General features: G+C 34.0%; 1 protein-coding gene across 1 annotated transcript; it reads right to left on the reverse strand.

Annotated features, from left to right (window-relative positions):
- Positions 1 to 2482: 2482 nt before the first annotated feature.
- LOC131596761 (cellular nucleic acid-binding protein homolog) lies at positions 2483 to 4028 on the reverse strand. The gene is made up of 2 exons (XM_058869504.1): positions 3668 to 4028; positions 2483 to 2529 (listed from the first exon to the last, which is right to left on the reverse strand). Exons 1-2 carry the CDS (start codon positions 4026 to 4028, stop codon positions 2483 to 2485), a joined length of 408 nt encoding a protein of 135 aa, XP_058725487.1.
- Positions 4029 to 11020: the final 6992 nt, after the last annotated feature.

Genomic DNA, 11020 nt, shown 5'->3' on the forward strand with positions numbered 1-11020 from the left:
ATAACATATATTTTAATTATTCCTATATTATCTTAAAAATTATTGTATTTTAAATTAAAAAGAAATGAAAATAAAAATATTAGATACGTAAATAATTAAAAAATAACACATTGTTCTCATGTTTGGATTCATACATTATTTTAAATATTTTTATTTTTATTTTTTTAATTCTACAAAAAATGTAATAACTCGTGCGTTCACACGGATTTTCGCCTTGTTACCTGCTCGTTCACACGGTACTAGTGTGTTAGTCATGTGTTCACACAGATTTTAGTCTGGTTACCCGTGCATTCACACGGTACTGGTGTGTTACCTGTTCGTTCACACGAATTTTGAGATGGTTACCCGTGGGCTCACACGATACTGATTTAATATTGAGTTATTTGGACCAATTTAATCATTTAAGTTAACTAGCAACTAATTAGTTATTTTTCGTTCTGACTCTCCCGCGGCTTTAATAGCTTTGTTATCAACAGAAAATCATTTTACTTCCTTCATTTTCATGACTCTTTAAGTCATTGCATATCACTCTCATCTTCAATGGCTAATTTCATTCCTAGTAACAACAACAATAGCCAAATGACAGATTTAGGCACTGAGCGGAAAAAAGAGATCGATACTGCGTGTTCTTCATTCACCAAAATTGGTTACCCTCGCGAAATGTTTACCATCAACAATCTCCATAACCAATGTTTCACGCAAAACAGATTCTTAGAGATGATAATGGGTCAGTTTGTTTTAGTTATTTTTAAAAATAGTTTTTATAATCTCAAACATTTTTGTGTAAAATTTTTTTTCAAAGAAACTTTTCATAAAAGTTTCAAATAAAAATTTGGTTGGAATAGTTATTCTTAAAATGTTATTTTAGTTATTTCATCATTTTATCAAAACTTTTTTTGGATATCAAAATTTCAAAAAATTACTTAATTTTGAAGCTATTTCAAATAGCTTTTCACAAAAATCATTTTCCAAATACAACTTTTTTGAAAAAATTGTGATTTCGATTATATTTTGATCTTCAATAATCTATGTTTATGTTATAGAATGTTAAAATTAGTCTTTCAATTCATAAAAAACGAATATACAAAAACTTGTCATATTTTGAAAAACAGTTTTATAAAATCCATTTTCGAAAATACAAAGAAAAAATCCATTTTTTTAAAGCTGAAACAAACGGGCTCAAAACCGCTTTCTTCAATAACAGATCCCCAAGTATTGCAATACATGTTCAATAAAGCTCGTGAGTCATTTCTTTCGGATCTTAATCCAACCACACTATATCTATTTTTCGAGTTTACCACCATTATGAATTGGCTAAACATTGACTCATCTTTAGAAGACAAGAAGCGAGAAATTCCTAAAGCTTATTGTGCCTTATCCCAGATGATTCTTGAAACCACGACTTCTCTTATAAAAGAAGCTAAACGCATTCACAGCAAGATTGATGAATTAAAGATGCGTCAAATGGAGCTGGAGATGAAATCTGTAAGTATTAATTGTGTTGATTATACTGCTTTTACTTCTGCTTTTATGAAAAGGACTTGAAGTCTCATGATATCAGTTCAGTCCCTGCACTTACAGATAATGCATATGAGGATATCGTGTACCAACGAAAGACTAATCCAAAGGCACATAATTAAACTTTTTGACACATTAAGTGATATATGAGGATTTTGGAATAAAAAAAATTTAAATCATCTAAATACTTATGTATATTAATAGTATTAAGCAAAATACAAGGACAAGCAAACTAGGCTTTCAATTTAGCAATGGCATAACCGTCTCACGAGTCTGCTATTCCGTTTCAATTCGTTGCTATGTGTTTCTGCATTTTGTACGATAATCCATCTACAACCATCAATAGTTTTGATCCAATGGTGAAAAATACAAGTCACACGGATTGTTAAAAAAAAACTGTTATTTTCCTTTATTATTCTCCCGCGGTTTTAATAGCTTTGTTATCAACAAAAAACCATTTTACTTCCTTCATTTTCATCACTCTTTCAGCCAACATATATCACTCTCATCTTCAATGGCTGATTTCACTCCTAGTGGCAACTATACACATTAAATCTCGATCCGAACAAATAGTGCCTCCAAAGTTTCAAAACAAACACAACGGCGACCAACTCTAAATCATGCGTTGGATAATTCCTCTCATGAACTTTAAGTTGCCTAGAAGCATAAGCTACCACTTTCCCTTTTTGCATTAAAACACCTCCCAAACCCAACAAAGAAGCATCATAATACACGACAAACGGTTCTAACGGATCCGACAAAATCAAAATATGAGCGATAGTCAACCTTCTTTTAAGCTCTTGAAAATTTGCTTCATATTGCGAAGTCAAAATAAAAGCTTGACTTTTCCTAGTCAATTACGTCAACGAAAAGATAACTTAGAAAATCCCTCAATGAACTTCCTATAATAATCAGCCAAACCAAAAAAACTTCTGATCTTAGAAACTGACTTAGGATTTTCCCATTAAGATATATCCTCAATCTTCGATGGATCAACAGAAAAATCACTTCCTTCAACCAAAATTCACACTTAGAAAGCTTAGCAAACAACTTCTTCTCTTTTAGCACAGGCAAAACAATTCTCAAATGCTCCGCATGATCATCTTCGCTCTTAGAATAGATCAAAATATTCTCAATGAACACAACTACAAACTTATCAAGATAATTATGAAAAATACTACTCATATACTCCATGAATACACCAGGTGCACTAGTCACACCAAATGGCATAACTGAATACTCATAATGTCCATACCTCGTTCTAAAACTAGTTTTCTGAATATCCTCCACCTTCACACGAATCTGGTGATACCCAGACCTCAAATTAATCTTGCTAAACACACAAGCCCCACCCAACTTATCCATCAAATCATTAATCCTTGGAAGTGGATACTTGTTCTTAATCGTCACTTTGTTCAATTGCCTATAATCAACACAAAGCCTCATAGAACCTTCCTTCTTCGTAACCAACAAAACAGGTGCACCCCACGGTGATACACTAGGACGAATAAAGTTCTTCTCCAACAAATCTTCAAGTTGACTCTTCAACTCTCTCAATTCATAAGCAGACATCCTATATGGAGCCATCGATACAGGACTAGTTCCAGGAATTAAATCAATCAAAAACTCAATTTCATGTTCCAGCGGTAAATTATTTACATCTTCAAGAAATACCTCCGTAAAATCACAAACTATCAGAAATTCCTCAATTGTTCTCTTCTCATGAACATCTAAGGTTGCCAACAACATAAACAACTCATCCCCATCTTGAACAGATTCATCAACTTGCTTAGCAGATAAAAAAAATCTTCCTTAACACTAATATCAGGAAAAGTAACCGTCTTATCAAAACAGTTGATATACACATGATTAAATTCCAACCAATTCATACCCAAAATCACAATAAGCTGCTCTAACGGAGGACAAACTAAATCAATTCCTAAATTTCTACCAAAGATACTCAATGGACAATTCAAACACACTAAAGAAGTAGAAACAAAACCCATAGCAGGTGTATCAATAACCATACTTCTATGCATATCAGATGATACAAGATTCAATCTCTTAGCACAATTCAAAGAAATGAAAGAATTCGTTACACCGGTATCAATAATAGCAATCAAAGATGTACCATTAATAAAGCACTTACCTTGGATTAGCCTATCATCAGTAGTGAACTCCGTACAAGACAATGCAAACACCTTCCCCTTCAGTTGATCCTTCTTCGGTTTGTCACACTTGGTACTAATGTGACATTGCTCTCCATAATTGTAGCAAGTCACCTTTGAACCACCTCTACACTCGTGAGACTTGTGACCCACCTTGCCACACTTGAAACATGTCGCATTAGACCGAGGGCCTTCAGAAATACGATGTCCCTCAACACCACTCCTATAGCACTTGACAGGAATGTGAGATCCTCCCCCATTCGGTCTCTTGCCATTACCATTTTTTTGCTTTCCTTTACCATCATACGGTTTCCCACGAAATTTACCTTTCTTCTCATTCATAGCCTTGTAGTGAGAGACACTCTCCCTACTATCCTCATCATAGATCCGACTCTTGTTAACCAACTCCGCAAAACGAGTAATCTACTGGTAACCAATCTCCTTCTTAATGACAGGCCTCAAACCATTCACAAACTTCAAACACTTCGACCTCTCCGCATTCATAGTATTGTAGTAAGGACAATACTTGATAAGCTCATGAAATCTAGCAGCATATACAACAACAGTACCATTTCCTTGCTTCAATTCAAGGAATTCCACCTCTTTCTTCCCAAGACAATCTTCCGGAAAATAGTTTTCCAAGCATGCATCGCGTAAAAGATCTCAAGTAACATGAATACCTTCCTCATCAAACCTCTGAGCCATATTTCCCCACCAATCCTCAGCTTCCTTCTCCAGCATGAGAGTACCAAGCTGCACTCTCTGAGAATCGGTGCAATTCATAATTAGAAAGAACTTCTCAATTGCCTTCAACCAAGCTTGAGCTTTATCCGGTTCATGCTCTCCCTCAAAGGTATGAGGATTGTTACTCTAGAACTTCCCCAAAGCACGATACTCAACATCATCATCATTCCGATTTCCAACATTAGCTTGAGGAATCTGACTAAGAGATCTAGCCAACATCCTCAATTCATCAGCAATGGCATCACCCTTTCTTCCAGCAACCACCATCCTACGACAACCAATAACCAAAACAGACAAAACAATATCGATTGTGTCAAATACACAAATCTAATACAACAGGAATAAGGACATTAACGACTTTGACCAACTGGTCGACCATGCTCTAATACCACTAATGTAACACCCCTTTTCTAACCCCAAATATATCATACAATCTCACAGAGTAATCATGCATAAGGAAAAAGGGCGCCACATGTTGATTTCTATAAAATGAAAATTCCAAAATAACAGACATACAACATTCATAATATACAACGATCATGTTGTAACACAAATTGAAAATCTCATGCTATCATACATTATGCATAAACTCTTGCGGAAAAATAATTAAATTACTATTAAAAGTTTCAATGAATATATTCCATACTATATTCATCTACCAAATTCAAATTAACATCTCTAACATGCTATTTGAAATTCACAAACTAGACTACATAGCCTTTAAACAACATACCCAAGATATCAAACAAGTACAATCAAAATATCCAACAAAACATAGAAAATAACAATATCCAAACATAAGCATAAGTCTAAAGAAAATCCCCAAGTGTTACATGATAAGAGCATATGACTCGCTACCTAATCAAACGACACACTCAGAAGCTCTCCGGCTAAACCTCGAACAAGCAACTACTCGTCTGATCCTGCACGTTACCAACAAAGGGCAACATTCAAATAGAAGGGTGAAAATTCAAATTATTATAGAAAAAATAATAATGGGTGTAGCAACCAGCCCTAAAAATTAAGATTTAGAGTCGCCACCTATTCTACCAGGGCGAATAGGAAACCCTACGAAGTTTTAGAGAATTCTGGGTAAGTTATTATAATCAGGTCAAGGGAAGGTGTTAGGCACCCTTAACCCTTTCCTAAGGTTTTGAGTTTAAGGCAAAGGTTTGTGGCTAAAGATGTTAAGGTTTAAGGTTTATAGCTAAGGAAATGAATAGGGTGAAAAGTGATATTTTAAAACCTGATTGAGGTTTTGGGGGAGGGGTCTCGCCTTGGTTATCCAAGTGCCTACGTACCTCCTTAAGGAGGATCAAAGTCTACGTAGTTCGGGGCAGGGTTGTACGCCTTAGATTAATATGAGGTTGTTTGAAGGTATTTTGAATTACCTTATCGTAGTTTTGAAAATCCGTAGTTTGAAGAGGAAAATGTGTTTTGAATGTGTCGTACAACTCTAATTTAAATATGTTCTATTTAATCGCGATGATTAATAGGTTTAATCACCATTAGCAAATAGATATATTTTAGATTATATTATTAATTATCGTTACTCCTCGTAATCAATAGATTTGATTAAAATAAATAACGAATTGATAAAAATATGCTAATCATCGTAACCAATAGAATCAGTTAAAACCCTTTAGCAAAATAAGCCTTATTTGAATTTATTATTTAGTTAATTAAATAATCAATTATTACCCATCACGATCAATTAATTTAATCGTAACGAATAATAAATAAAATTTATTATATTATTAATTCAATTTAAATTATAAATATAAATAATAATTAAACCTTAATTATTAAATTATTTTAAAATAATAAAACAAAATAATTATAATTTTAGATTTGGATTTAGTGTGGTTGTATTGATGGTCCATGGTATAGAGAACAAGTCTGGGGTGTTAGATCTAAGATGTTGGTGATCTGATGGTTGGATCTTGACTGAACATGGTGGTCCACAAGGTAGAGCGCACCTTGAATCAGGGAATGAAACGTTTCATAAAAAATGTTGGAGGGGTGGCTCGAACCCACACCCTCTAGTATACAAACAACCAAGCCAACCACTCAACCAACGCGCTTTCTTGTTTAGAAAACACGTTCATAACATTATATAAAAAAAACATAAATAATATGGAAATAACGCGCGCGAATTTTAAATGATCCAATGGTACGCTGCCACGCAGTCATAGTCTCCACCAATTTCACCAAAAACCTGCAACTTTCGCTACGAATTTGCTATGAATTCCCTTCGTAGAGAATTGACCTGTTCAATACGAATAACACATATGCAAGAATAAATATTTTGCGACCATGCTCCCTTCTTCGTCCAAGGTCCCTAAATCCAATGGTGCACTCAATTTCTCCTAATTTTACCTCTAATGAAAAACCCCAATTTCAAGCTCAAGAAACCTAACTCGGCTATCAATGGTGAACGCTCGTTTAAATCATGCAAACTCCAATTAAACAACCTAGAAACGTTCAGAGCATTAAGACAAAGCATAATATGCAATCAAATTCCCATGAAGATGCGTGAATTGCTCTAATCGATCTTGAGTTTAAAACGACATACCTTGGCTTGGTGGAGGTTATTATGGGGGTGTTGATGCAGCGTGATGATCCACAAAGCTTCAGAATTCTCCAAGGAAGCTTTTGCAATCTTCAAACCTCTTTGAAACACCCTAATTATCATAAACCGAATTCAAGTTTGTGAAGAATTTTTGTGTTCTTGAATGTGCTCTTCTGCCCAGAAAGATCGACCCTTAATGCCTTGCCCTATGTTCCCTACTTATAGTGGAACAAATTAGGTCAAATAATTGAATCCAATCTCCATGATTTATGTATTTGCAAATTTAATTGAATCTTGATTTTACACTTTCCAAATTTGGTCAATTATGCTCCTTCTCTTTCCAATCTCTTTGCCCACGAAATTATATTGAAATATGGTATAAATGTTGATTGAAATTGATCCTTATAAGGCTCACAATCAAATATTAGATTTTACTTTGATTTATATAACTTTAAACCATTATTTAAATGAATAAAAATCATATAAAATCAAATAAAAATCCTATAATTCGTGGCAAGTGAATTTGATAGTTTGGGTAACTTGTGGATCAAGATTAGAGCTTAAAAAAGTTAGGCCCATTTGCAAGAAACTCCAATTTGAACCACTTTTACTTCACATTTTTCCTTCCAAATTGCCCAACTTTGACAAGACATATCTCCCTCAAATTTTAAGATGTGGAAGAGTTATAGGACTTTTTGGAAACTTTAAGATATACTCTACAAGCCCATTTGGAACATATTTTTCATTTGGAGATTTTATCTTGATGATATGTCCTTTGACAAAAAACTACTTTTGATTGACTTTTGAAAAGGACCTATAATCTTTTGTACCATATCTGTCAAATGAAGAACTTCTGACCTTGGCATGTGAGAGACAAAGTTGTATAGAATCCAATTTACTTCAAAATAGGATTTTAGTGAGAAATTTAAGATGTTCCATGTTGTAATACGGTGAACTGACTTTTTATATTTAAGCAAGCAATGTTGCGGTGAGCAAGAGTCGCCACCGATTTTTATTTTATCCAATTTATAGAAAGGCTAAAAGAACAGAAAAAACCCTTTTAAAAGAATTTGAGTTCGGGGGGTAGGTTATACAAAGGGAAGGTTTAAAGCACCCTTTGTATCCATGGTTATCCATGGGCTCTTAATTGCTTAGCTCACTTTGTTTTCAAAAGTGTTTGTAATGTGTGAATAAGAAAAGATTTTGAAGAAGAACTTTAGCTTGTAAATAAGCGTAGTCTTTTTGAATTTGATTTTGAGCAAGCAATTAAAAGTTACCTACCCTAAGTTTGAAAAATCGTTCTTTTAGCTTTTCAGTTTGAAAAGGCTATCCATACCATAAGAGGGTAGGAAGTCTTTTCATTGGATGTAAAGGGTCATCGGAGTTATCGTTCGCCATAAGACTGTCCCTGCCATAAAGAGGGCATGTAGTTCAAGGGAAGGATATAATAGTCATTAATCTTTTTAGGCATCATGCGAGGATACCTTAGCAATGGGACAAATCATCATTTACCGAGGCAACATCGAGGGACAAAATTGATGATGAACGAACTGAGGGAAACATTTGCTTTAGGTATCCTCGGAATCGAGAGACTTGACTATTTTCACAAATTAAGGCAAAAGGCAACAGTAATAAGGCAACAGTAATAAGGCAACAGTAATAAGGCAACAAGAGAGGTTACCCTAAAGTGTGTGTGTGTGTGGCACAATCACGTGGTTAAATTCAATTATTTTATCTTGTAGTTAATGATTCTACTTTAATTCAGGGTTTGCACTCCCTAAGATTACTAACCACACAATTATAAACAAATAATACAAAACCTAACTATTACAAGGCCTCGGGTGGGGGATTACATGGCCAAAAACCCGTTGGTGCAGAAAAATAAAGGCAAAGAATAAAGGCAGAAAATAAGAGGGAAAAATAATTAATTTAAATATCTTGAGCCTTCATCGCATCCCTGATCAACCCTGAAAATTCTTTCAAGAATGAAGAAGAGAAAGGTCAGTGCATTAAAGATCGTCAACCCTGATTTATCGGGATAAATCAGGGTTAAAACAAATGGCTTAAGTAAATAAATTAACTTTTTAAGGAAATCGAAAGTTCGATTAAATATAAACAATTAAAATAATTATTGGATTAAATCCTAATTATTTAATTAATTAAAAGTATGTATGAAAATAAAATGGAATTTTAAATATATAAACAATTATTAATAGAATTATGAAAAAAATCGAGTTTTCGATAAAAATATAAATAAGTATAAAATTATTATAAAAAAACTAATCTATTAAATAAGTAAAAATAAATAAAAAAGAATTATAGTAAAAGAAAAAAAAGAAAAAAAAAGAAACAAAAGTATTTATGTAATTAAAAAATAAATAAATAATAAAAAAAACTAGAAAGCTTAGCTTTTGATCCAGTGTGGTGAGGTTTGGAGGTCTATGGTGGAGCTGTGTGTTTGCGTGCGTCAGATCTGCTTGAAGAACGATCCTGTGGCTGGAAGATGAGGACGCACGGTGGTCTAACCTGAAGCGAGGGAGCGTTGGATCTATAGAAAATAAAGAACCAACAAATAGCCAAAAAATATGTAGGACACTGGGTTCGGACCCAGGTCCTTTGTGTTACGCACTATTCTCGCTTGCCATTTAAGCTGTAATATCCATTTGTTAATAAAACGAGTCAATAATAATAAAAAGAAAAATTAAACGCTGACCCCAACAGTCAAACGTGGTCCCCACTCATGCGTTGAACCACCAATAAGACTGAGAGATAGAATCAAAGAATGCTGTCTGGCCTATGAAGAGAGGCAACGCACGGTCAACCAGTCTAGGGACTGTTCATCGTCCCTCTCGCACGCTTAACCACCAGTCAGCCCTGGATTTGCTACGACTTTTTTTACACAGTTTTCGTAGCTAACCATGGACGATTCCAACCTGCGAAATCAGAGCCAAACAAGGAACAAAAACCACCCAAATATATTAAAGAACATGCTACGGATTCAATGGATCCATTATTTTGAGTTAATAAGGTCCATAACCATGAAAACGAAACTCGATATTTCCAAGCCCTAACAATGGTAACTCCATGGGATCGCGTCAAAGCTTGGAATAAATGGTTCTAATGGTCTCCAAACTTCATCCTGAACTTAAATACACCATTAGATCACATCGAAACATAGTAAAACACGATATATATATATAAAAACTTTAAATATGAACGAATATGGTGAACATGATGCACGTGTTTTGGACGTTACATAGCTTGTGTAATGGTTTCTTCTTACCTTATATTCCCTCAGAAGCTATTTAGAAAGGTTACTTGGACCTGGAAAGAGCTGCAACCAAGAGCACGAATTCTACACCTTTCTTTGAATTTTTGTGACTTTCAAAACCCTAGCCCTTGCTCCAATTTTTTCGTCCTCTTATGCTGAATATATTGTGGTATATATAGAGGAAAATATTAGGGTTAATAACTTGGAGAAAAATCATGTGATTGGTGATTTGCAAATATGAAAATTTTGATTGAAAATTTTGTGTAAATCTTTATATCTTTGGTTCCAATCAAATCTCTTTTTTTCTTCATGAAATTTCCTTGATTTAACTCAATATGTCTCTCAATATTTGATGAAAATATAACCTCATTCAAATCTTTGATTATTTGCTTTATTCTATTCAATTTAAATTGAATTTAAATGATTAAAATTAAAAATAAAAACAAATAAGAATAATAAAAATGACCCCAAAGTCCTATGGGTCGTGGAGGGCCTATGGATCAAGTTTGGAATCAAAGATTTGGGCCCATTTAGTCAAAAACTCAAAATTCACCACTTTGACCTTCATGTATTTTCATCAAAATTGCTCAACTTTAGTAAGTCATAACTCTCTCACAAGTTATCATATGGAGGTGTTATAGGACTTTTTGGAAAGCTCAAGATATCCTCTACAATCCACTTTGGAAGATTTTTTCCATTTGAAGATTTTATCTTGGTGATATGGGCTTTGACAAAAAACTGCTTTTG

This window comes from Vicia villosa, linkage group LG4 (genome assembly GCF_029867415.1).
Source record: "Vicia villosa cultivar HV-30 ecotype Madison, WI linkage group LG4, Vvil1.0, whole genome shotgun sequence".
Lineage (NCBI taxonomy): Eukaryota > Viridiplantae > Streptophyta > Magnoliopsida > Fabales > Fabaceae > Vicia > Vicia villosa.